Source organism: Hippichthys cyanospilos, chromosome 1, assembly GCF_059441005.1.
Source record: "Hippichthys cyanospilos isolate Australia breed blue-spotted pipefish chromosome 1, RoL_Hcya_1.0, whole genome shotgun sequence".
Classification (NCBI taxonomy): Eukaryota; Metazoa; Chordata; class Actinopteri; order Syngnathiformes; family Syngnathidae; genus Hippichthys; species Hippichthys cyanospilos.
Genome location: NC_142369.1, coordinates 19,553,568 through 19,574,962, shown reverse-complemented (window position 1 = coordinate 19,574,962; position 21,395 = coordinate 19,553,568). Strand labels below are relative to the sequence as shown.

Sequence of the window (21,395 nt, the reverse complement as noted above, 5' to 3'; positions counted from 1 at the left end):
TCGGCTGACCGGCAACCAGTTCCGGGCGTAGCCTATGCCGCCTTCTGCCCGAAGGCAACTGGGACAGCGACCCTCGTTAAGATAATGGCTTAAGACAATGGATGAATCTTGCCACGCTGCCGCCGAGCCAACATCAAATCTCCAGAAGGTTGTCTTGAAAAGATAACACTTGGATGAAGCTTATCAAGACTATCGCCCTTGTTTATTTTGAGGGTCATTGGAAGTGGCCCAGAATCTTCACCCAGCCTATCTTCCAGTTAGGGGTTGCAGAAAAGCCGTTATATTGTAAACAACCGCACTGCACGCGGGACAACCTCCGCCCACTCTTTAAGATTCAAACCCAGAAGCTCAACTATGAGGCAAAGTTGCGCCATGCCGCCTACTAATTTGCAAAATGATTCATGTTTTGTATTTCTGACATAATGACAAGAATGACCCAAAGGTTTTCATTTTATTAGAAGAGCAAACAAGACTATTAATGTCCACGTTAGCACTGATTAGAAAAGAAAGCATTCATAGCAACATTTCTGTACAATTGGTTAAAAGGCTGTCAGGCTCACTTTCACAAATCAATTTCTGTCAGTGTTTAGTGTGCTTCCGGGGGGGGGGGGGGGGGGGGTGTTGAAGTCTGCTAGGGGATCAATGTCCAGGTCGGACAATCAAGGTGGATCCGTTCAAAGCGAGTTACCAGTTCAATGACGTTGATTTTCTGACTTAATTATATGGATCAGGGTTAACAGGCTATTATTATTTTAAGCATATTGCAACACCTTCAGGAAGGTCATTTAAATCTCAAGTGGGGAATCATTGCATTCAAGTCCCGACAGAACCGCAAATAGATTTATTATCACCGTTCCATTCAAGGTCTTGTATTTTGAATTTCATGGCGGGTTATGACAACTTCTGCCGCGGGCTGTGTAAGGCGTTGACTCGCCGGGGAAACGGAATCCCACACACACACCCCCGGTGGGCGGATGGACTTGGGGGAGGAGCTCACAGCCTGGCGCGATCCTTCAGGATGACCTCCAGCTTCTGACCCAGCATGACGTTCCCTCGAATCTTGAGCTTGCCCGAGAAGAATGCCTGTACAGAGGAGAACGATATTGCTAATGGTTGGGACTTGATGTCTGTAACCACGGAGCTGAGGCCGCGACCATTCTTTACCCGGCTGCGAGGAGGTTCCCCCCTTACCCTGGGGCTTCCCCCCCCACAAACGCACCGGGATCGATATGAGGCATCGTGAGCGGGGTATAAATTCGCCGCCGGGCCGTAACAGATGAAACGGCGCGGAGATATCAAATGACGTCCATTGATTACCTGCGAGTGCTTTGGTCTTGAAAGAGCCCCCCGACCGGCTTTTTATGTGACGCGATGAATGGAAGATGTCTTTACAAATTGATTACTTTCACTCACATGTACACAAAGGACTCTTGGGGGAACCAACTTCACCCGCCAAGGCTCATTATTTCTGGAGGACGGCCTTGTGCTACTGTACGTGAAAGCGCAACGCTCTGCCATGTTCAAACTTGAGCTAAAACACGAGAAAAGCTTTCATGGAGGAGCTGAATGTTTGGCAGTGTGAACGTAGCCTACGTGATGCTGCCAGCCAGCCTTGTTTACATCATTTAATTATAAAAGCATAAGAATGCTAAAAAGTAAGTTTGGGTAATACAAAAGTCTCATTCATTCGCCCACTGTAGTACATTTGTGTGTTGATGTAGCTTTTGGTGAGTGGACTTTAAGCGACGCGTAGTCCTGCCACCGGCATCGCAGTGCCAGCGGCAAAGAGGGCCATTTGTCAGTCCGCGGCGGGGGTTACGATCCGAAAAGGCGCTTCTGTGTACTACGGCGCAGTTCGGTGCACAAAAATCCTGCACTTGTAGGAATCCAACTCTTGTCCCCCTGTACTGTGAAGCGCCATTTACGACTCTTCGACAAAAACAAAGCCTAACTTCCCAAAAAGCCCTCAAGCTCTATTATCCGAAAACATAACCCGTTACTACAAACAATCTATAGAGGTTTAGGTGTTCAAATTTTAACCAGTAGGGTGCAGTCTGCTCATCAAGAAGAAGAACAGGAAGTTATTGACCTCATAGTAGCTAACAGGCAGCTTCAATCAAGTTTACTCCTGAATTAGTTGAATCAACATCTTGAAGTGAATCTATATTACAAGTATATAATACGTAGTTACTGTTTGTTAACCGCAACCCTTTACTGGGCACAGAGGCTGCTTTCGTGTAAACAGGCAAAAAAGGCCTTTATTAGGCACACGTTTTTCTATTTCTAAGTTCTAAGATTTTTCAGGATTTTAGAAAAAATTAGGGGTACGTTAGAATTTAAGCAGGAGCTGTTAAGGACGCTGTCTGCCATTTTGCCTGTTTAGACTATCGTCCGAAAGCGGCCGCTGTGCCCAGTAAAGGGTTCAATAGTCGTCTCTAGTGCGCTAACGCTAATTGGAATTGCTAACTGGATGGAATTGGTCAATTTTGTTGGTCTTTCAAAATTCATACGTATGAAAGACAATTTAACTCACATTCAACCTTAATAGACTTTTCAAAAAATGTGGAACAATTCCATCACTGTTGTCTGCTTATTCGTACCTTCTGAGGGTTGAGTTTGTCTTGCACCATATCCATGAAGTCTTCATCCGACACGGTAAAAGTCACGTCGGTCTTCCCGCCGTAGGCGCCGCGATGCAGGGCGCCGCTCCCGTTCTTCAGATCGATTGCTGGAGGACGGCGAGTCCCGTTTTCAAACCCGATGTGTTGGAAGCAATTTTGAGGGGCGGCGGCGGCCCGCGCGAGCGCACTCACTCCACTCGGCCACGTTCTTGCCGTCTTTGGTGATCTCCCACCCGAAGACGGCGTTGACCTTCTTGACCAGCTCGCCGCCACTCTCTCGGATGCGGCGGTCGATTTCGGCGAACACCAGCTCGCTCAGCAGGTCCGTAGCCGCCTGCGGCATCCAAAGAAAACCTTTCAGGTTAAGACCCCCTTTTAATAGGAGACGCCTACGCACCTGAGGACGACCTTGAGACGTCTCGGCCGTTTCGTGTAAATCGACGTAAGCGCCCGCAAGCACGACGGCGCCGGTCTCCTTTACCTGGAAGACGCCGAAGAGCGCGTGAGAGGCCGGCTGACGACCCGAGCGTTGAGCAATGAGCCGTACAGACTTTGCACTGAATGTGAACCCTGCTGCCTTCCTTCCACATCTCCGTCTGCAGGGACTGACCCGGTATCACCGGCTTCACGAAGCGAACCTGCGAGAAAACCCCACCAAGCATCAAAAAAAAAAAGCTAAGGGAAGGATTTCTCGCCTTTCTTTGCAAGATGACAGAAAATGCGCGGTTCATGCCGCGAGTATCAAATAAATAGCGCTGCATTATCGCCACCATATGACTTCAAGTCAGTCATAAAGCGAAGACTCGCCTTTTGTTTTTCGCCTTTTGGACCAGTGGTTTTGGACCTGTTTTCAATGATGTGATTTTTTATTTTTTAGCCAAGAACCCCCTAACCTAACTTTGAAACACCATGTGTAGAGATGATCCCTTAGCCTATTTTATTTAGAATCTCCAAAAGATGTATCATTGAGAATCACTCATTTCATTTCTGCTGTAAAATTACGCGAGGACAATGCACATCCGTATTAAACTTTACAAAATAAAGTCATAGGTTTTGCAAAGAAGTCACTACAACACAATTTAGCAAAAAGGTCCTTCGTGTTCCAATTAATTTGCTCTCCTTTAGAACAGAAAATGTAGTTATTTTCACAGCATTAAAGGGACACTGTGTAAGATTTAGACCAATTTTCATTAAAACAGAATAAGGTATAAATTTCGAAAACCTCTTAACGACCAACGGTATTTTAAATATAACTGTAGGTATAATTATCATTAAAGGATATTACGTGGGGGGTGGCACTCCTCCAGAGGCTGCCTTGTATGTTATAGCTACTCCACCTCGTCGTCCGTGATGAAAAATGCTCTAAATGTTACACATTGTCCCTTTAAATCGCATTAATTTGAATTTGTTGATCTCTCATACGTCAAAGAGTTTTCAAAAATAGCCGCTTTTGACCCAAGCTCTGTTACAGTAAGCAAGATCAAATATACTGGAAAGTCACAGGTTACTGTGATTCCCTCCAAACGCATCGTGAGTGAAGTCAAGACCGCTAACCTTGATGGCCTTGAATCTGGAAGGGTCGTTGGCAGCAAACTGCTTGAGGACGTGTCTCGCCGCAAAGCCAAACGAGCACAAGCCGTGCAGGATTGGTGACTGGAAGCCTGAACAAAAACGTTCAAAGTAGACATATGGAGAAGTGTGATGTCCAAGCAGTTGTTTCTCCTTTTCCTCGCGATGCTTCTTTTTGCTATGAGTTTCTCCCCATGCCCACGCGGGTTTCTCCGACACTCAGTTTCCACAGTGCATGCGTGGCGGGTAAATTGGACACTAAATCAGGGGTCTTCAATCCTGGTCCTCGAGGGCCGGTGTCCTGGATATTTTATATGTCTCCCCTGCTGCAAGACACTTGATTCCAACCTTCTGGCTCGATATTCAGCTTCTGCACGTCTTACCGATTGTCTGACCATTTGAATCAGTTGCGTTGCAGCCGGGAGGCGTGCAAACCGACCGGGAGACGGGCACTGGAAGGCCAGGGTTGAAGACCTCTGCTCTAAATTTTCCTTAGGTGTGTTTGTGAGTGCAAATAGACGTACCAATTGGCTGGTAACCAATCGAGGGTACCCTGCCGCCAGCGCAAAGACGACCGGGATAGGCTCCGGCACGCCCGCAACCCTCGTGAGGGGAAGCGGCGAACATAATAGATGGATGGATTGATTACTTTAATACCTAATTATCTAAAGTAGCTGATTATATTAGTTCTTAATTAGACAGTCCTTTATCCAATCCCAAAAATGAACATTAAATATGAGTAAGTAACTGGGATTGAACGTGTGGACTCTTAAAAACCGTAAAACGATAGCACTTCTATGTAACTGGGGCTAATTTACATAACAGCCGCGTTGCCCGTGACTTGGCAGCATGCATGCAAGATGCATGGCCATTTTCAAACATGGAGTCTTGTTGCCAGACCGCATCATCTTAAAACATGCAAAAACACCCACATCCCAGACAGATGCCACGCTCCATGGAGGTAAGCAAATCTGCATCATTTTCTTCGATGCACAGATTAGTGTTGGCTTGTTTGACAAAAGGTACCGACTTAAATACCGCTTCGGCTTGTCAACAGCGAGCGACTGCTGCCGCAAAGAGTTCAAATGCAGCAGCGCGTGTGGCGGTATCATCAAATGAAAAAGCGGGGGCCACCCCCAAATACCAGTTAATTTCAGCAAGACAACAAATAGGGTGTGACATCATTCCTGATCTTTGGTGTATTTTGACAAACGTAAGTCATTGTCATATGTGTCTAAAAAATGTCTCCTTTAAATCAAGTCAGATTTAACTGTCAAAGCAATGAAGTCCGACCTCCCATGGCAGCAAATCCGGGGTCAATGTGGAGGGGGTTCCAGTCCCCACTCAGACGGTACAAGGCTGCCTAGGAGGAATGACGTGGGGGTCATAAATCACAATAAAGGAGACGTGTGTAATAACAAGGCCTGAGAAACACTCTGAGAATTCTTTTCACATTTGATTTGCTTCTTCACCTGGTCGTTAGTGGTGGTATCAACCAGCACTGCGTCTGGGGCTCGCTGAGGCAGCGCCACAAGAGGCTGCAGGGTTATCCAACACAGTGGGAAGCACCATTAATATTCCTCATGTCTTATTGTGTTGTCAGAAGAACACTGATTTTAACACACTTTGGCTTTCTCCGATGTTCTTTTGCCCCCGAAGCCTCCGGCGCCGACCACAAACACAGAAAACTGGTTGAAGCAGAGCAGCTCGGTGCCGCTGTATGTGTTCACTGAGAGAGGAGGGGGAGGATTCTTAGTCGGGCTGCGGTCGGAGACTATCGCGATCGGTGAGGACTCGCTCACCATCCAGAAGGATGACCGCCCCGGAGCCTTTGTCCAGCACGTCTGCGATGGTGGCTTCGGAGGTCAGTTGCCCTTTAAGAAAAGAAAAAAATGAGGGGGATTTAAGATTTGAGGGTTTTTTGGAGGGGTCGGGCTCCAATGAGTGTTTCGTACCGGAGGTGGGAAGAGGTTTGTAGACCTCCAGGTACTGCTCGCCATGTAGCACCTGATTCATGACATGCACGCATACAAGACGATCAAACAGAGGACGGAAGGAAAACTTGTTTCATAGGCAGTACCGGTCAAAAGTCTGGAAACACTGCCCTATCATTATGTAAACAATCATTATGTAACACAGCAGATTATCTTATTTGTATTCTTCACAGCTTTGCACGTTATACTATTTTCTCAGTCAGCTTGATGGTGCTTTAAGACTTAAAATGACTTTGCTGGTCATTTTCAACTGTTGATAGCTTGAATTTCATGACCACTTGATGCGTTTGAGACGATTTGGATTTGAAGGTGTTTTCTAAACGTTTGTTTCCTGTAATGTCTCAATTGGGGATCAATTTCAATGGGAATATTGGAAAGGACGCTCAAACGAAATTCAAAGTACCATCGCACAAGCATATTTCACAAAAACTTAGTTAAGTGAACATGAAATATTTAAAAACCATTGGCTTAAAAATGAATTACTGGTCAAAAAAAAGTACAAAAACATCCAATATTTGGCTCATTGGTTTTGTGCTAAACCTAAAAAATACAAGACAACCTTAAAAATGGAGTTGTTTTGTATAGGATAACCCGGAATGTCGAGTCAAATTGACCTAAATACTGTGTTGGTTCTTATTTGACCCATAACTGGGCGAAAATCTTAGCCACTTCAGTGGTTCTACGTGTGTGTTTTCTTCACCTGTGTAAAGTCAATGTTGAGTCCGGGCAATGAGCTCAGGCTACCGTCCATCATGGCCGCCTGGGAAGGGATGACCCCAAAGGTTGGGAGGCAGCCAAAATCTGGGTGGCCTTCATAGAGGAACCTAGGGAAAAAATATAAGGCAGTAAATATTCCATTCCACAAATTACCTTCGTAGATGTAATCACACACCTGAGATGGTCGGGGTCTTTGGTGGACATGCCCACACCAAGCGCGTACAGGATGCACTGCGTGTGCGAGAAGCTGAACGTTGTCGCGGGAAGTTTTTGTCCCACTACTGCAGTCTAACAAAGAGAAAAGACATTTACAAGCTAACGTGGTTAGCCTATAGCTGCAATACCACATGGTGCATGTCTTTTGACACCTTCAAGAAAACGATCGTCGAATCGGGCTTGACGTGAAGCCCTCGCCGCCAACCGCTTCTTCATTAGTCTCATTATCGGTCGCCGTCTCGGCTTTTTGTTTGGCTCGACAGATGTGACCGCTCCCGTTTTGCACAACAGTGACCAGCGGCCGCATGACAGGCGCTCCAAAGCACCAACTGCCCCGTTTTTTAATTAAGCCACAGAGTGCAGACATCGGGGACGCGCTCCCTTTCAGCCCCGTGTTAAATATTGGACCCAGTAATGAATCATTAATGTGCTTGGCCGCACACACGAGCGTCGCTTATCTCTACAATCAAATAGGCATTATGCATTGAATGACTTTGAAAGCAAGAAGTGGGGAAATGTCTATTCGTCTTGAAAATGATCATTTTATTGTTCTGCAAAGTTTGTATAACTCTAAACTGGGGGTCAATGCTGATCATTGCCAGAAAAATACTGATAAATCGGCCGAATATTTGAAAAATTATAGTGACTGAAATAGCGATCGTTTCCTCCCATTGTATTTCAATGTTTAAAGACAAAAGTTTATGGTATGATTTATGTGTAATAAATGATAGAACTGTAAATGGTTAGAGGGCATAAAGGCAAAAAGTTATAATCACCGTCAAAAATTAGCCTTTTTTTTTGGCTGATGTTTAATTGGCATGGGCCCCAGTTTCAGCCCTGGAGTTTAAAGATATACAGTAAAAATGTTATTCTCAATAATTGCTGCTACATTTGTATGACTGGTTGATGGCCCCATTCAAGCATTCTGGACGTTTGTGACTTTAAAATGGAGCCGCAAGAGCAGCAGCAGTTTATATTGCAGCGGCCCAGCGGGTATTCATTTGAAAAGTTCGGATCACTTACTCCAGACCAGTTCGGTTATACGGAATATTATGCTCCTTCGACTCACAGGGTTGATGCCAGAGTTGGAGGATGCAGCAGGGGCAGAGGTCGCGCTGGCGGCAACATCCTGTCCTGACTCCACCTTGGACAGTACACTCACAATGGACTGAAGAGATTCTGCAAAGAAGTGAAAGACCGGCAAATTAATGGTAAGGCTACAGTATTCTGAGTATTCTCTGATAAATGGGTGTCAAAATTGGGATAATGGTCATGATCAAACAGGCGATTTGTAGTCATAGTCATAATAGCAGTGACGACATCTGAGTTGGACAAACCTTTATTTCTTAAACGGCATGCTATTCTTTTTTCTCTGCATAATGAATTATCAACATAATGCAGCGTTTTAGTGCTACTAGGAAACAGTACAAAGGAAACTACAGCCCGGGCTGATAAAAATCATGAGCGTTAAAGGCGAGCCGTCGCCTATTGGCAGGTAGTTATAGCAACAAGGTTCAATATTAAGTTACAAATGAGGAGGCAGCACAAAGCCATGCTAATGAGACCGACTAGCTCCCATTGGGGCCGCCACCCCCGTGCGCTTCGACACAGCAAACGGCACGGCCCGCCTTCCCGGTGCGCGGCTGAAAAGGAATGGCGGAGGTGGAAGTAAGTAACGCTAAATGCTAATTACAACTATAATTATGCACGACTCACTCCAAGCACTCCTCACCTCGACTTGTTTTTCCCTCCGATGTTTTTGACCTCTAACCACAGATTGCCTCACTCTACAGGAAGCAAACTCTCGAGGAATATAGAGCGCGTACCAAAGGTTTGGTTTTCGATTATTTCACACTACAGAAAGGACAAGTGTGACATGTTCCCGCTTCCCAATCTATAAAAATACCAATAAAATAAAAATACAATGGAATCTCATTCTATGTTATTTTCATTTTGAATTTACAGAGCTGTGTAAGACCCTGCACACAACGGGCGAAGATATCTTCATTTATTTCAGTGTTTTGATTTTCGACCAAACTTTACTCAAGTGCATCATCATACGTCCGGTCACATCTACTAGCAATTGAAGCTGTTTAGCCATCTACCAGGAATTCCCTTGAGAGACCATTTTGTTCGCTGCAACATAATATCATCAAGTACTCAACGGTCGTGGAAAACTACAAAGACAAAAGTGTTAGAAATTCATAGTTTAAAAAAAAAAGGGATGGCGTTTCTCTCACAAGGTATGGATTTAGGAATTTTTCATTTAATTTTGTTAATCCGATGTGATGAAATCAGATTACAGTCGCACATGCTTTTACCCAGACTTTGCATAATGGGATAGAGTACATCTGAATCAGAACAGTCACTGTGCAGCATATGAAGATTTATCCATGTATGCCTTTTATACAAAACCCAGAGAATCACTTTCGCACGGTGAAATGGCATCCAGCATTAATACGATGACCTAAGCTCCAGTCACTGGTGCGATTTCACACATTCTGGAGTGGATGCCCCTCCTGTCCCTGTCCCTCTTCATACCGCTTTTGTTAGGCCTCAAAATTGCCCTGCTTGAATGTGCCTTACCATTCAGTGCCAGTGCAGTTTAAACTAAACAGCAATCTGCGGTGAGGAAAAAAGAAAAATGCTCACTTTCACAGGCAATTGTGATTACCTGGAAATGGCTGTCTTCCTTTATCCCAAATCATTTAAGACAAAGTGAGTATTGGTCAACCGCTCGCTTTCTCTAACAAATCGTCTGATACTAGTTTCCCGTAGTGGAAAATGTTTCTCTTTGGTCCCCTTATTCCACAGTGGTCCCACTTTGGACATTCAAAGGACATTCATACCATGTGATTATGGGGCCTTTCACAGTGAAGCGGTGGAGTGACACTTTTTCGTCCTTTGTTAATTAGTTCCACATTTGAACTTGTAACCTTCCAGCATCTGTTGCAGGTGTCAGGGAATCACTGACCTTGTACTGAAGTGGGCTTGGTTGAATCCGTAAAATCACAAACTTTTTCCCACTGGTCCCTGACAGCCTCGGGAGTCACGGGCTGATCCCTCTGTCTGGTGATGCAGCCCTGAGTTCGCTCCCAGCGCACTGCACAGACGTAGACACACACACAAACATTAAGAGGTAATTTTTTAAAAGCGCAAAATCTGCCGCTTGCACTTTGGGCTAGAGATTCAAAGAGGAGATTCAAAACAAAAAGACTCACATTTACCAATCCAGCCCGCACCAACCTGCAAGCAAACGAGTTCGCACAGAAATATTGGAAGATGTTTGTGCCATATTTCAGAATGGGTGGGAGTGAGATCTCGCTCCTCTACCTCAAAGAGTCCTCCGCTTTCTTGGCATTGTTCATGACAGAGCCACAGCACCATGGGAGCCACATACTCCGGCTTCAGCGCCGCCACCAGATCTAAATAAAACAAACACAGACGGCAGAAAACCACAGCCTCGTTCCAAGCCGCATCTGCAGGGATCACTTCACTGCACTGCTAACAACACATTTTAGGACAGAGCGGCGCACAGAAATAGCAGCTAGTTGTCAAACTACATTACCATTGACATCATTTTATGAGTTAGTCATGCACAACCACGCAAAAAATGTGGTAACTACTGTGAAGGGCCACTTGGTCAGGTGTAGATAGTCTCGAGCAGTCTGTTCTCAATCAAAGTGCCCCCCCCCCCCCAAAAAAAAAAAAAAAAAATCAATACTTAGCTCTCTGTACCACTGCAGTAGAACTGCGGTTTTGTTTTTCGTTTTTTGAGGGGGGAGGGGTAATTCCTAAAAAGTACATTTCATATTTGAGTATACTTAATGTGCACGAGACTAGAATATTATAAAACATTGTGTTTATTCGGGTAAACGGTGGTAAAGGCCCTCTTAATGACAATGTGGTCTGAGACTGAAATTAGTTTTGAAACACCATATCGAGTACATATTCATTTTTTTAAAACGTGTCACCCACTACTGCTACGAACATTTGTTTGATCATTTCTATTTTTCCTATCTTTTGTATTAATGGATAGATTCTTGCCCCCTTCTATCGGCCAAAGGTTTGGACACACCTCATCCAATTAAAGTAATGATGGTCACTTGTTTTTTTTCTTAAGTTAGCTGATTGTTTTTTGCCACAATATGAATTTCCACAGTCGTCCAATAAGATGGACTGTATTAACCTGATTTTTGCACAACACAACTGATGGTTTCAACACCATTGATGAAGGAGTTCCAATAATTGACCATGATAAGGCACACCGGTGCAGTTAAACCCTTTCAGATGAAGCTCAAAAAGAGAAAGCAAAAATCAGAGCAAAGGACAGCTATACTAAAGGAACAAGACTATCAAATGGCTAGTCAGTAATTTCACCCAGCTATTTCAAAGTAGCAAGACCAAATATGTTCAGTTTTTTTGCAGTTTTTTGTTACTTAACTCAATGTGTTCATAGTTTTAGTCATTAAAGGAAACGCATTGAATGATATGTGTCCACGCATTTGGCCGATACTGTATTTATTTAAAATGATAAATTGTCCATATTTGTGAGCGAAAATGTGGGTTCATATTTGTCCGGCGACCAGATCTAGGTGTACCCCGCCTCTCACCATGAAGTCAGTTGGGATGAGCCGAAGCTCAGCCAGCACCCTGATACGCGTACAAACACTATAGAAAATGGTTGCATGGCTGGATAGATTTAGTATAGCCCTGAGAGGACTTTATAAAAGCTGATGCGCCTCTAGCTTTTGGCGGTAAAACCCAATATATGGAGACACGTGACTATATTGTGAGATAACAATTACAGACTGGCAGACAAAATGCAAGGACAATGAACAAAGGTGAATTTGTCCAGTTTAAAAGACTGATTCGACATACAGCTTTTCAAGTATGCTGGCTTGCAATAAGAAGAGACATCGCTCGTGTTACCATGGTGACCGTGGGTCACGATTTTATATTAACGGGCCAGCCAAGCCAGCTAAAATTACATTTCTAATTAATTTCCCCTATAACAAATGATGGGAAAAGATAAATATCCTTGCAGCAGTCAAACTTTGGCCATAACAGGATGTCCCCACTCCTCAGTGTACATAGATTTGTTTTATTTTTTTCCCCCATAATTTAATTGTCGATACTGACTCACATTCCAAGTTAACTGTCGTTCTTTCATGCATCTGCTTACCTGGAGGCATGACTGTCTCAGTGAGGCGTGACCCGGCAACCGGAGCAATGGTGTTGCAGTGGATATTGTATTTGCGTCCCTCAATGGCGAGCGTGTTGGAAAGACCCAGCAGGCCCAACTTGGCGGAGCTGTAGTTGGCTTGGCCGAAGTTGCCGTAGATGCCCGCGGCTGAAGCCGTCATGATTATTCTAGGTGGTGTTAATGCAAAGTGGCAGCCATCAAATGGGAGTCAATTGGGGGAGGGGGGTTGGAAGTGCGTGACAAGATGGGCGAAGGAGCTGAGGTCAAACCTCACTAAAAAAAAGTCTTCTACCATATGTTGAAAGTTCAAATTAATGTTGAAGACACCTTCTTTTTTTGTTACATGAATCAGCACTGATTCAGTTAAAGGAATACTGTATTCAAATGATCCAGGTCAATCCTAAAAGCTGCGTAGCCAAATTACCACATTTGCTTTTTTTTTTTCCTGCTCTGATTTGCATACCCATATCTAATGTGCTGTCTGAGCCTTTTATGCAGATTTCTTTTTTTTCTCGTAACACCGTGAAGCCAACTGAGCTCACTATATTCAGTGGCATCAAGCGACTGATTTATGTATTACTACCTCAGGCTCTAGATGGGCTTGAGTCTGTTTTTACACTGCGGTGCTCTGTAAGGTTGGGGACTAATATATGCGAGCGTGCATCACCTGCCAAACTTTTGGTTCTTCATGTGGTTCCAGGCGGCACGTGTAACCAAAAAGGAGCCTCGCAGGTGAACTCGGTGAATGAGGTCTGGAAACAATTTGAAATTGTCTTAAATTACAAGCGCAGTTAAAATAACTAAAATGTGCAATGTACTCCAAATTGAAATTAAACCTGAAATAGGCCCATAGTTAAAAAATGTGAAATATAATCTCAATCAATGTATTCAGGTCATTTATTTGTTTCATGACTGATTAATTGCTCCACAAACATGTATGGTAGGTGTATTGGCCACTTTAAATGTTCCTCAGGTGTGATTGGGTGTGTGAATAGTTGGTCGTCCCCGTGTGCCCTGCAATTGGCTGGCAATCAGTTCAAGGTATCCCCCGCTTACGGCCCATAGACAGCTGGGATAGGCGGATGGATGCAAGGATAGATAGATGGATGATTTATGGGGGCCCTGTGTTCACACAGGAATTCCGTTCCTATGACAGTGACATACCCCAACTTTGTACACAAGTCAAAATGTGCCGTAATCTATCAACAACTAATACAAATGTAGTTCTGAAGTCACAAGTATGGTAAAACTTTGTATGAAAATCAATTCTACAGGGTACAGTGAACTGTCATTCATCATGAAGGATTTTTTCAGCAAATGTGCAGTATTAAGAGCATAAATAAAATAGATTCAGACGGACAGACAGACACACACAAGCATACGCACACACGCACGCGCACACACACAAACACACAGTTACATTTTTTTTTTTTTTTTTGCAGAGCAGTTTTGTGAATCATTGGAAAGCAACCACCGTTCCAAGGAAAAACTTCAAATTAAAAGCCTGTTGCATTGACACCCATATATTATTTATAGGCATGGGACGAGATCTTGCGAGACAATATCTTGCGAGAATAAACGCCACAAAATTTCTCGTTCCGGCATGCCACAAGATTAATTTCCTTTTCACTTTTTTGGATGCTACTTTCTAAGCGTTTTATGCAAAATCACTTGCCAGTGCACGTGCCTTTTCCACAGCAGGTGGTATATCTACTACCCAAATAGCACACTTGGAAATTAGCCCGTGTTGTACACAGTTAAGGTGATGCAAGTTAATGTGCTTCTGTAAATGATTTCTCCAGCCGTGATGTCATAAATGATGGTATCATGAGAGGTATTTATTCCAGTGGGACTAGTTCACTGAAGACCTAAAGCTTGGTTCATGCTTGACATGTCCACGAGATCCGCACAGCCCCATGCGTCAAAATTATGTCATTTCGGCAACCACCTCCCTCCGTGCGGGGACCACGCGGCCCAGATTTTCTGCAAGGCATACCTTCCGGAATTTCTTTACCGCACGACAGACATTGGTTAACTATTGGTTATTGGTAACTATTGGTTAAGTTCACTGGTACAAAGACTTTTATGATTCAGCTGAAAAAGACCACAGGGACCTAAATACCGTAAACAACAACACACACTGGAAAGAGATGAGGAATCTGTTAAAAAAAAAAAAACTTGGATGAACATTCAAGATCAAGATCACTTTAACCGTCTAGGATTCTCTAACTCTGTTAAGGAGTAGTGTTGTTTGTATGCTGTAGACTCCATGACTGCCATGTATAGTATTGGAGAATAACAGCTGAGTGTGGGGAAAGCCGCACCAAGTATAGTGCTGCAAAACGCGTCCTGGCGAAATTCTGTGTGTCTCCTTTCTGTCAAGCATAAAACAAGCTTAAGTTTGAAATGCATGGGCCGCGACTGTCAACAAGGATTACCGGTATTCGATGGCCTTATTTATGTTTATTTAAAGAAAAAACTGCTGCTTAAATTAAATCAATTGTTCATAAAACTGCTCTGCAAAAAAATAGTGCCCTGTATCTGTGTATACCCATCCTACACGCTTCTGACATGTCTACTGAATGAAACACTTCAAATCTATTTAGTCACTTTTTTGTTGCTTTGTAACAAATTGCAATGCCTGTATACAATGTACAGAAAATACTGTTATGTATTGACATGTATACGTGTGTGAAATATGTGCCTTTAGGAGGTGCGATGGTTATCCAATGCCAAATCTGCATGTGAGCAAATGTCGTGAGCTGTGGCCGACATCAGCTTCTGCGTGAGTGTGCTTATTGTGTTTTGCTGCTTCTGCTACTGCAAAGTTCATCAATAACCGTGGCTCTCCCTCATGCAAGGGCTTAACAGCAAGTCTACTGTAAAAACTAATTCAAAAGACATGATAAAGTGCAGGTGTGAACAATAAACCGCAACGTGATTTGTTGAGAGAACATTCTATGTCAGAACAGTTGTAAACAAAGTACACTCCTCCCCAAATCTATTCAATTCATAACCTTACCCCAATCCAAATCACTTGTCCTGACGAACGAGCGGTCACGAAGTATCCTTCCAAAGAGAAAAGGGCGGTAAACGGGGGCAGTGAAGAATTGTTTTTCCACAATCAAACAGCTTACCCTGCATTGTTTACGACAATATCTGAAAAACAAGATATTAGATATGAGATTTTGTTGGTACAAAAAAGCTGTCAGAGCTGTAAACAAAAACATTAACGACTCTATCCCACTGCCAGGAGGTTTGCTCAAATTGAACAAATCACAGCTCTGGAATGGACTTTCCCCAAAAAGCTAGACTAGCCATGATTAATGTTATTGATCCCCACCTGTTCCCCAACTGCTTCTGGCCTATCGATTAGCACTCACCTATTCTTCCAAACGCATCCAGCGCCGCTTGAACGAGCTTCTCTCCATCTTCCACAGAATCTGTGAGAATGCAAGGCCAAGATGGGGAGTTTTAAAACTACCAGCTGAGTGATTTTCCATTAAAAGCTGACAGTTACAATAATACGCTCATGAAAAGAATACACAAAATCCAATTACCTACTCTGATAGCCACTATTATTGATTGCAATGCATCATCTCAATTGGTTCGACATTTTCTTGGAAATTAACATTTGAATTATGTCTACAGGCAAAATCACTAACTCTCATTGTACAGTGTAAACTCTACAGTTCTAAATGTATACAGTACAGGCATATTAGTTGACCTCTATATTTGTACAAATCCATCTTTGTCCTTGGAACAAATTATTTTTAATATAAATAATATTTTCCAGGGTCTAATTGTCACTGTGAAGTAAATCATACATTAGGTTGTTATCATTATGTGTTGATTTCTTGTCTACAAAAGCATGCATTGCTATCTATCCATGCAGTCCCAGTTCATCTCGCCCAAGTCTTTAAAGCTGTTGTGAACTGAAACCTTGGCCCAGATGTTGGTGGCGCCCGGCTGGCGCTTTTTGTTATGTCCTGTAATGTGCAATGCTTTAACGAATGAATAAAAAGCAGGCGGGGACATCTGGGCACAGACAGATTTGGCGAACAAGAGAGTGAGAGCCAAGCCCTCCCTTTGCCGGCAAAGAAAAGTCAATCTTGGTTGGTCTGAGTTACTATTTTGCGGCTTAGCAGCTGGGCTTGTCTCAGTCTCCGTAGATAATGTTTTATGTGATCATCTCTCAGCATCATTTCAATTGGTTCGACATTTTCCTTGGAAATTACATTTGAATTAAGTCTATAGGCAGAACCACCAACTTTCATTATACAGTTTAAACTCTACGGTCCAAATGAATATATGGATGTTAGTTGACCTCTATATATCACTAATTTGCACGAGACAATATGACTCTGGAACAGATTCATCTTGTTCCAATCGCTTTGAATGGTTAAAATAAAATGTATAAAGCAGAGAAGTTAATCTGTGTACCATGCGTTCAAGGAGAGATAGTGACACGTGACAGAAAAGAAGGCATAGAGGACAAGATGGAGGCTGGTCCAAAAACTTCTCACCGTAGTTGGCCACTGCCTTTCCTCCCTTGGCTTTTATCTCGTCCACAACCTTATCGGCAGCCGCAGAACTCTTTCCACCCCCTTTAGTGTCTGCCCCAAGGTCATTCACTTGAATGTAGCAAGAGGAGGAAAAGATTAGCAATAAACGGGTGATGAGTGCAGTTTTTCGCCAGTGATTAGGAGCCTTTTGCTAAGCCTCGTCACATAGTTCAAGGGCGAGTTCATTGTAGATAGTGGCTATTATTTAGGATGTTTACAGTCAGGGCTCGCGCCTCAATCGCCGCTTTAATCAATACAATGAACTAGAATGTGACAACGTTGATTCTCTTCAAGCTGGGGATGCTCAATAAAATCTCAAATCGCGCTATGATTCATAGAAAATTACTTTACACTCAGCAGGAAGTTACATTTTATAGTTAAATACTAAAAAAAAACAGGCTGATGCCTTTCTTTGGAAAAAGAAAATCTGAGCCATGTTTTTTTCCATAAAGGTTATTGTAGACAGACATAAAAAAAATCCACACACCCTGTTCAGGTTTTTGTGATATAAAAAAAGACACCAAAATAAATAATCGTACTATAACCCAATATTAGGGATGAATATAAATAACAGATAATGTAGTTGTATATGACTGCACAACCAAACATATTTTAGAGTGCAGGTGGCACAGTGAAAGACTAAATCATAGTACGGTACATACATACGCCTCATATGGCAAGGTTGTGGGTTCACTTCCGGCTCCTGCATTCCTATGTGGTGTTTGCATGTTCTCCCATGCCTGTGTAGGTTTTCTCCAGGCACTATGGAGTACTATGTCATGACTCCCACATTACAAAAACATACATACTCTAAATGAAGGGTCGGTAAGCCAAAATGTTGAAAGAGCCATCTGGAGCCAAAAAACTGAAAGCCTTCTAGAGTACCGAAGACAACGCATACCGTAAACGTCAGTATATGAGTCTTCATGACTAAACGTTTATTTTCTCTGATGCGCATGCATCCTGGAGAGAATAACGCACCTTGTGACTCCTGTACAATGGTGCTTTAAGTTCCATTACAATATATTGTTTGTTACATGCCCAGCGACTGGCACCCAGTCCAGGGTGTACCCCTACCTGAAGACGACTGGAATAGGCACCAGCAAGCCAGCAATGCCAGGGAGGATAAGCAGATAAAGAAAATGGATGAAGGGATGGCTGGATATTTCATACATTCAACACAATAAAGCAATCTGATTTTTGTTGTGATTTTTATCGTGAGGATTTGGAAAAAAAAAAAAAAAAAGTAATGCTGTTCTTGGGCCTGAGCAACAAAACACAATAATATCCCTGTCATTCATTCTACATACTGACAAAAATCAAAAACAGCCAATTTGTAACTAAATATGAGCTAGTGACAGGAATGTGTTCTTTCCTGTTTAATGTGAGAATTCTGTTTTCTGATATTACTGGACAGCTTCTCAACATCAGGCATGTAAGATGTTTTTGTTGTTTGACAACTCATTACAAAGCAGACATGCAGACAATCCTTCTGCATTGGCATGAAAGCAAATGATTCCAGTCAAGAACTGTTGGAATCTTCTGTTCTATATGCTGCTTTTTTTCCCTTTGGGATCAATGGCCCATCAAACACTGTTTTTTTTCGTTTGTTTATTTTTGTGACAGCCACCAAAAGTAACGTGCATCGCAGGCTACGACGCAAATCTACAGAGACAGAAATGGTTAAATATTTATTCTACATATTTTTGGTTTTGAAAAATGTTAAGAATGTTTGTTGCAGATTTGACAATCAGGATTAAAACAAAAATATACCCCCTTATGTTTTTCCATCTGCTCACATTTTTGTAAAAGAACGAGGGAGCCTCTTGGTTTAGGGTTGCCAACCACTGCTCTTAATTGTCCTTAGATGTGATTGTGTGAATGTTTTTTTTGTTTGTTCTTTGTCTATGTGTGCCCTGCAATGGGTGTACCTAGCCTACTGGCTGAAGACAGCTGAGATTGGCCTCAGCACACCAGTGACCATTGTGAGGATAAGCGGTTGAGATCATGGATGGATAGATTTGCCAATGATTAACTTCAAGCATAAGTGACTTTTCTAGCAAACTTTTATTGATAAATGTATATTAGTCATATTACAAAAAAACTGGTACATTAATCCAACAGGAGTGTGGAGACTTTTTATATCCATTTTCAAGTATTTGGAACACACTGAAAATCAAGTGTGGAAAAAGATTACTAAAACTAAATTAACTAAACTAAACTTTTATTTGATTATTTATCGATTGAATAATAAACGGGTATAATACATGTTTTTCCTTTCTTCCTATAACTTTAAAAATCTAAATGAATTCTGACAAATTACTTTCTTGTAATGTTTCGGCTTTCTTGTAAAATTGCACATTTGTTTCTCATATTACTACAATTTTTTCTTGTATAATCACACACACACACACACACCTCCCCACCACGAATAGTAGTACATGCTGTGTATCTAGTTAAGCATTGCCTGGAAATATTCTAGGTCCTCGAGAAGTTTTATCTTGTTGTATTATAACCTGATTCTTGTAATATTAACCTTTTCTTGTAACATTATGTTTTGTTCCACATGATATGGTGACCTTATTCTCAGATTCGGTGGTGTGGATCTACACCACAGATGTCAAACTGAGGTACCCTGCAAGGTTTTTGATGTTTCATTTCTCGCTGGGTTTTTCTAGTCCCCGTTAACCATGAAAACTGAGGAAACACTGTATCTGGGAAATTTATAACAATTTTGAGAATTATTACAGATAGATTTGTTCCTAACAATAAGGGTGATAATTGGGGTAGTAAGTTCTTTGGTGAAGATGACAGTTACCACCATCTAACTAGATTTTTGTTTTGTTTTGTTTTTAAACAAATGCTGCCCTAATAGTTCTTAGTATACAATAATATACAGCTTTTTTTTTTTTTTGACAACAAAGCCCCTTTGACCGGATGGATGGAATTAAGGTTGTGATGAGTGCAGAACTGATAGTTACCAACAACAGAGGCTCCTCGTTCAGCAAAGGCAAGTGCATATTCCTTCCCAAGACCTGCATGAAAATAAAAACACATAACCTCGTTGTCTGTTTGTGTTAGTGTTGCTGCATGTGCCCTTTCACACACTCGGAATGACTGTACTTTGGTCCCGATAGCAGACTGGAAGCAAAAATCTGTGAGGTGTGATTTCGCTATGGAATTAATGTCACAAGTGAGAATTCGTCAATTTTCCTATTCAACGTATTCAAAGACTTTAGACAGAAGAAATGCACCCACACATAATAGAGTAGCGCAGATTGCTATAATCACCCCAATCAGCTGGTTAGCTTTCTGAAGCTAACCACTGTATGTAGAAATGGGCTTACAGTTAGCTTCAATGACAGTCGAGCTAATATGCAGTATTGTGTTCCTCCGGTCATTTTACCTCCCCCGGCACCGGTGACGAGCACAACTCTTCCTTCAAATGACAAAGACATTCCTGTCAGTGACCGCTGTCTTAGAACGCTGGACTACTTGACTGTCTGGTTGTAATAAAGGTTGAACTAACTTTCACAAGTTCCACTTCCGTAACCATGAGGGGCAGGCTTTGTTAGAACCAATCAAAAACGAGAAAGTGGTTAACTCTTTCCTCACATGATCAAATTTTAGGACAGATTTTTTTTCCCGTTTTTTTTTTTTTCACAAGGACATAACTTTGTTATGCTTGAACTTGAAAAGGAAGACAAACCAAAAACCTGAAAATCAAAAACAAACAAAAAAACAAAACAACAACACTCACCAAAACATAACAAAAAGTTATTTAGGCAAAGTTGAGTTAAAAAAAAATAAAAATCGCCAACAAGTTCTGTGCTCCCTGACCAGTCTAAACACATTTTTGTTTCTGGAATACAAATTAAGCAGCAAAGGCTACCAAATTTTAGCCATATCAGGGGGCAGCATTTTGCTGCTTGCTGTCAAATAAAAAATACATCCCATTTACCGTCATTTGAAAAAAAAATTAAACACAGCCACAGTTATAATGTAAATAATGTTTTTGAATTAGAAATATGTACCAACAGCATTCTTCGCTTTTCATTTTAAATAGAGGACAATGGCATTGTCTTTAAGCGCCTGTAACACGCCGTCTAGAAAAACGTACACTAACATGGACCGACAAACTATTTTGGAGGTGTGTGGTTGTTTCTATGTCAAATTATTACACCCAAATACTGTGTGAAATACGTTTCTGGTTGATTTCAAAGCGACCCCTTGAGCACCCCAATAAACGAGCAAGAAATGTGGTAGGATACGTTTTTGAAATACCTATCAAGGGGTCATTATCGACCCCTGAAAACTGATGAAAGTTGAAAATGAATATGAAAAAGAGTGTGTAGACTTGCGCATGCCCAAACATGTATGGCTAGACATGTCAAACATGTTTGCATTGGCTGTGCACAAGTGCTGCGTACATTTGAAGTTTTCCGCTTTTTTTTAATTATTGGTTGGTGGCAACTACCTATACAGTACATCAAGCGAGGGGCACGAG

At 42.3% G+C, this 21,395-nt stretch overlaps 1 protein-coding gene across 3 annotated transcripts; it reads right to left on the bottom strand.

The window, feature by feature from the left end:
• Nucleotides 1-432: 432 nt before the first annotated feature.
• Nucleotides 433-20,439, bottom strand: hsd17b4 (hydroxysteroid (17-beta) dehydrogenase 4). 3 transcript variants are annotated; one of them, XR_015867050.1, is made up of 25 exons: nt 20,295-20,439; nt 19,870-19,923; nt 16,850-16,957; nt 15,707-15,766; nt 15,461-15,482; nt 15,346-15,392; nt 12,991-13,075; nt 12,303-12,490; nt 10,451-10,542; nt 10,339-10,363; nt 10,092-10,220; nt 8,187-8,296; nt 7,077-7,189; nt 6,885-7,008; nt 6,146-6,197; nt 5,993-6,064; nt 5,816-5,919; nt 5,663-5,728; nt 5,484-5,553; nt 4,176-4,282; nt 3,173-3,259; nt 2,814-3,102; nt 2,601-2,728; nt 876-1,083; nt 433-652 (listed from the first exon to the last, which is right to left on the bottom strand). XR_015867050.1 is itself a non-coding variant. In XM_088426434.1 (25 exons), the coding sequence occupies exons 1-25, from the start codon at nt 20,344-20,346 to the stop codon at nt 994-996; spliced, it is 2,211 nt and encodes a 736-aa protein (XP_088282560.1). In that variant the 5' UTR covers nt 20,347-20,439; the 3' UTR covers nt 433-993. The 3 variants fall into 3 exon arrangements, 2 of the variants coding, with proteins under 2 accessions (XP_088282560.1, XP_088282547.1); XM_088426434.1 differs by having other exon boundaries at nt 433-1,083; nt 2,814-2,955; nt 3,019-3,102; XM_088426421.1 differs by having other exon boundaries at nt 433-1,083.
• Between the last annotated feature and the right edge of the window lie 956 nt (nt 20,440-21,395).

What these genes read in the sequence shown, in the direction of transcription:
- hsd17b4 (XM_088426421.1), bottom strand. Translation starts at nt 20,346, where the DNA reads ATGTCTTTGTCATTTGAAGGAAGAGTTGTGCTCGTCACCGGTGCCGGG. An exon ending in GGATGCGTTTGGAAGAATAG is followed by an intron (nt 15,483 to 15,706) that starts GTGAGTGCTAAT and finishes CTTGTTTTTCAG; the next exon opens with ATATTGTCGTAAACAATGCA. An exon ending in ACAAACTCAACCCTCAGAAG is followed by an intron (nt 1,084 to 2,600) that starts GTACGAATAAGC and finishes TCCTCTGTACAG; the next exon opens with GCATTCTTCTCGGGCAAGCT.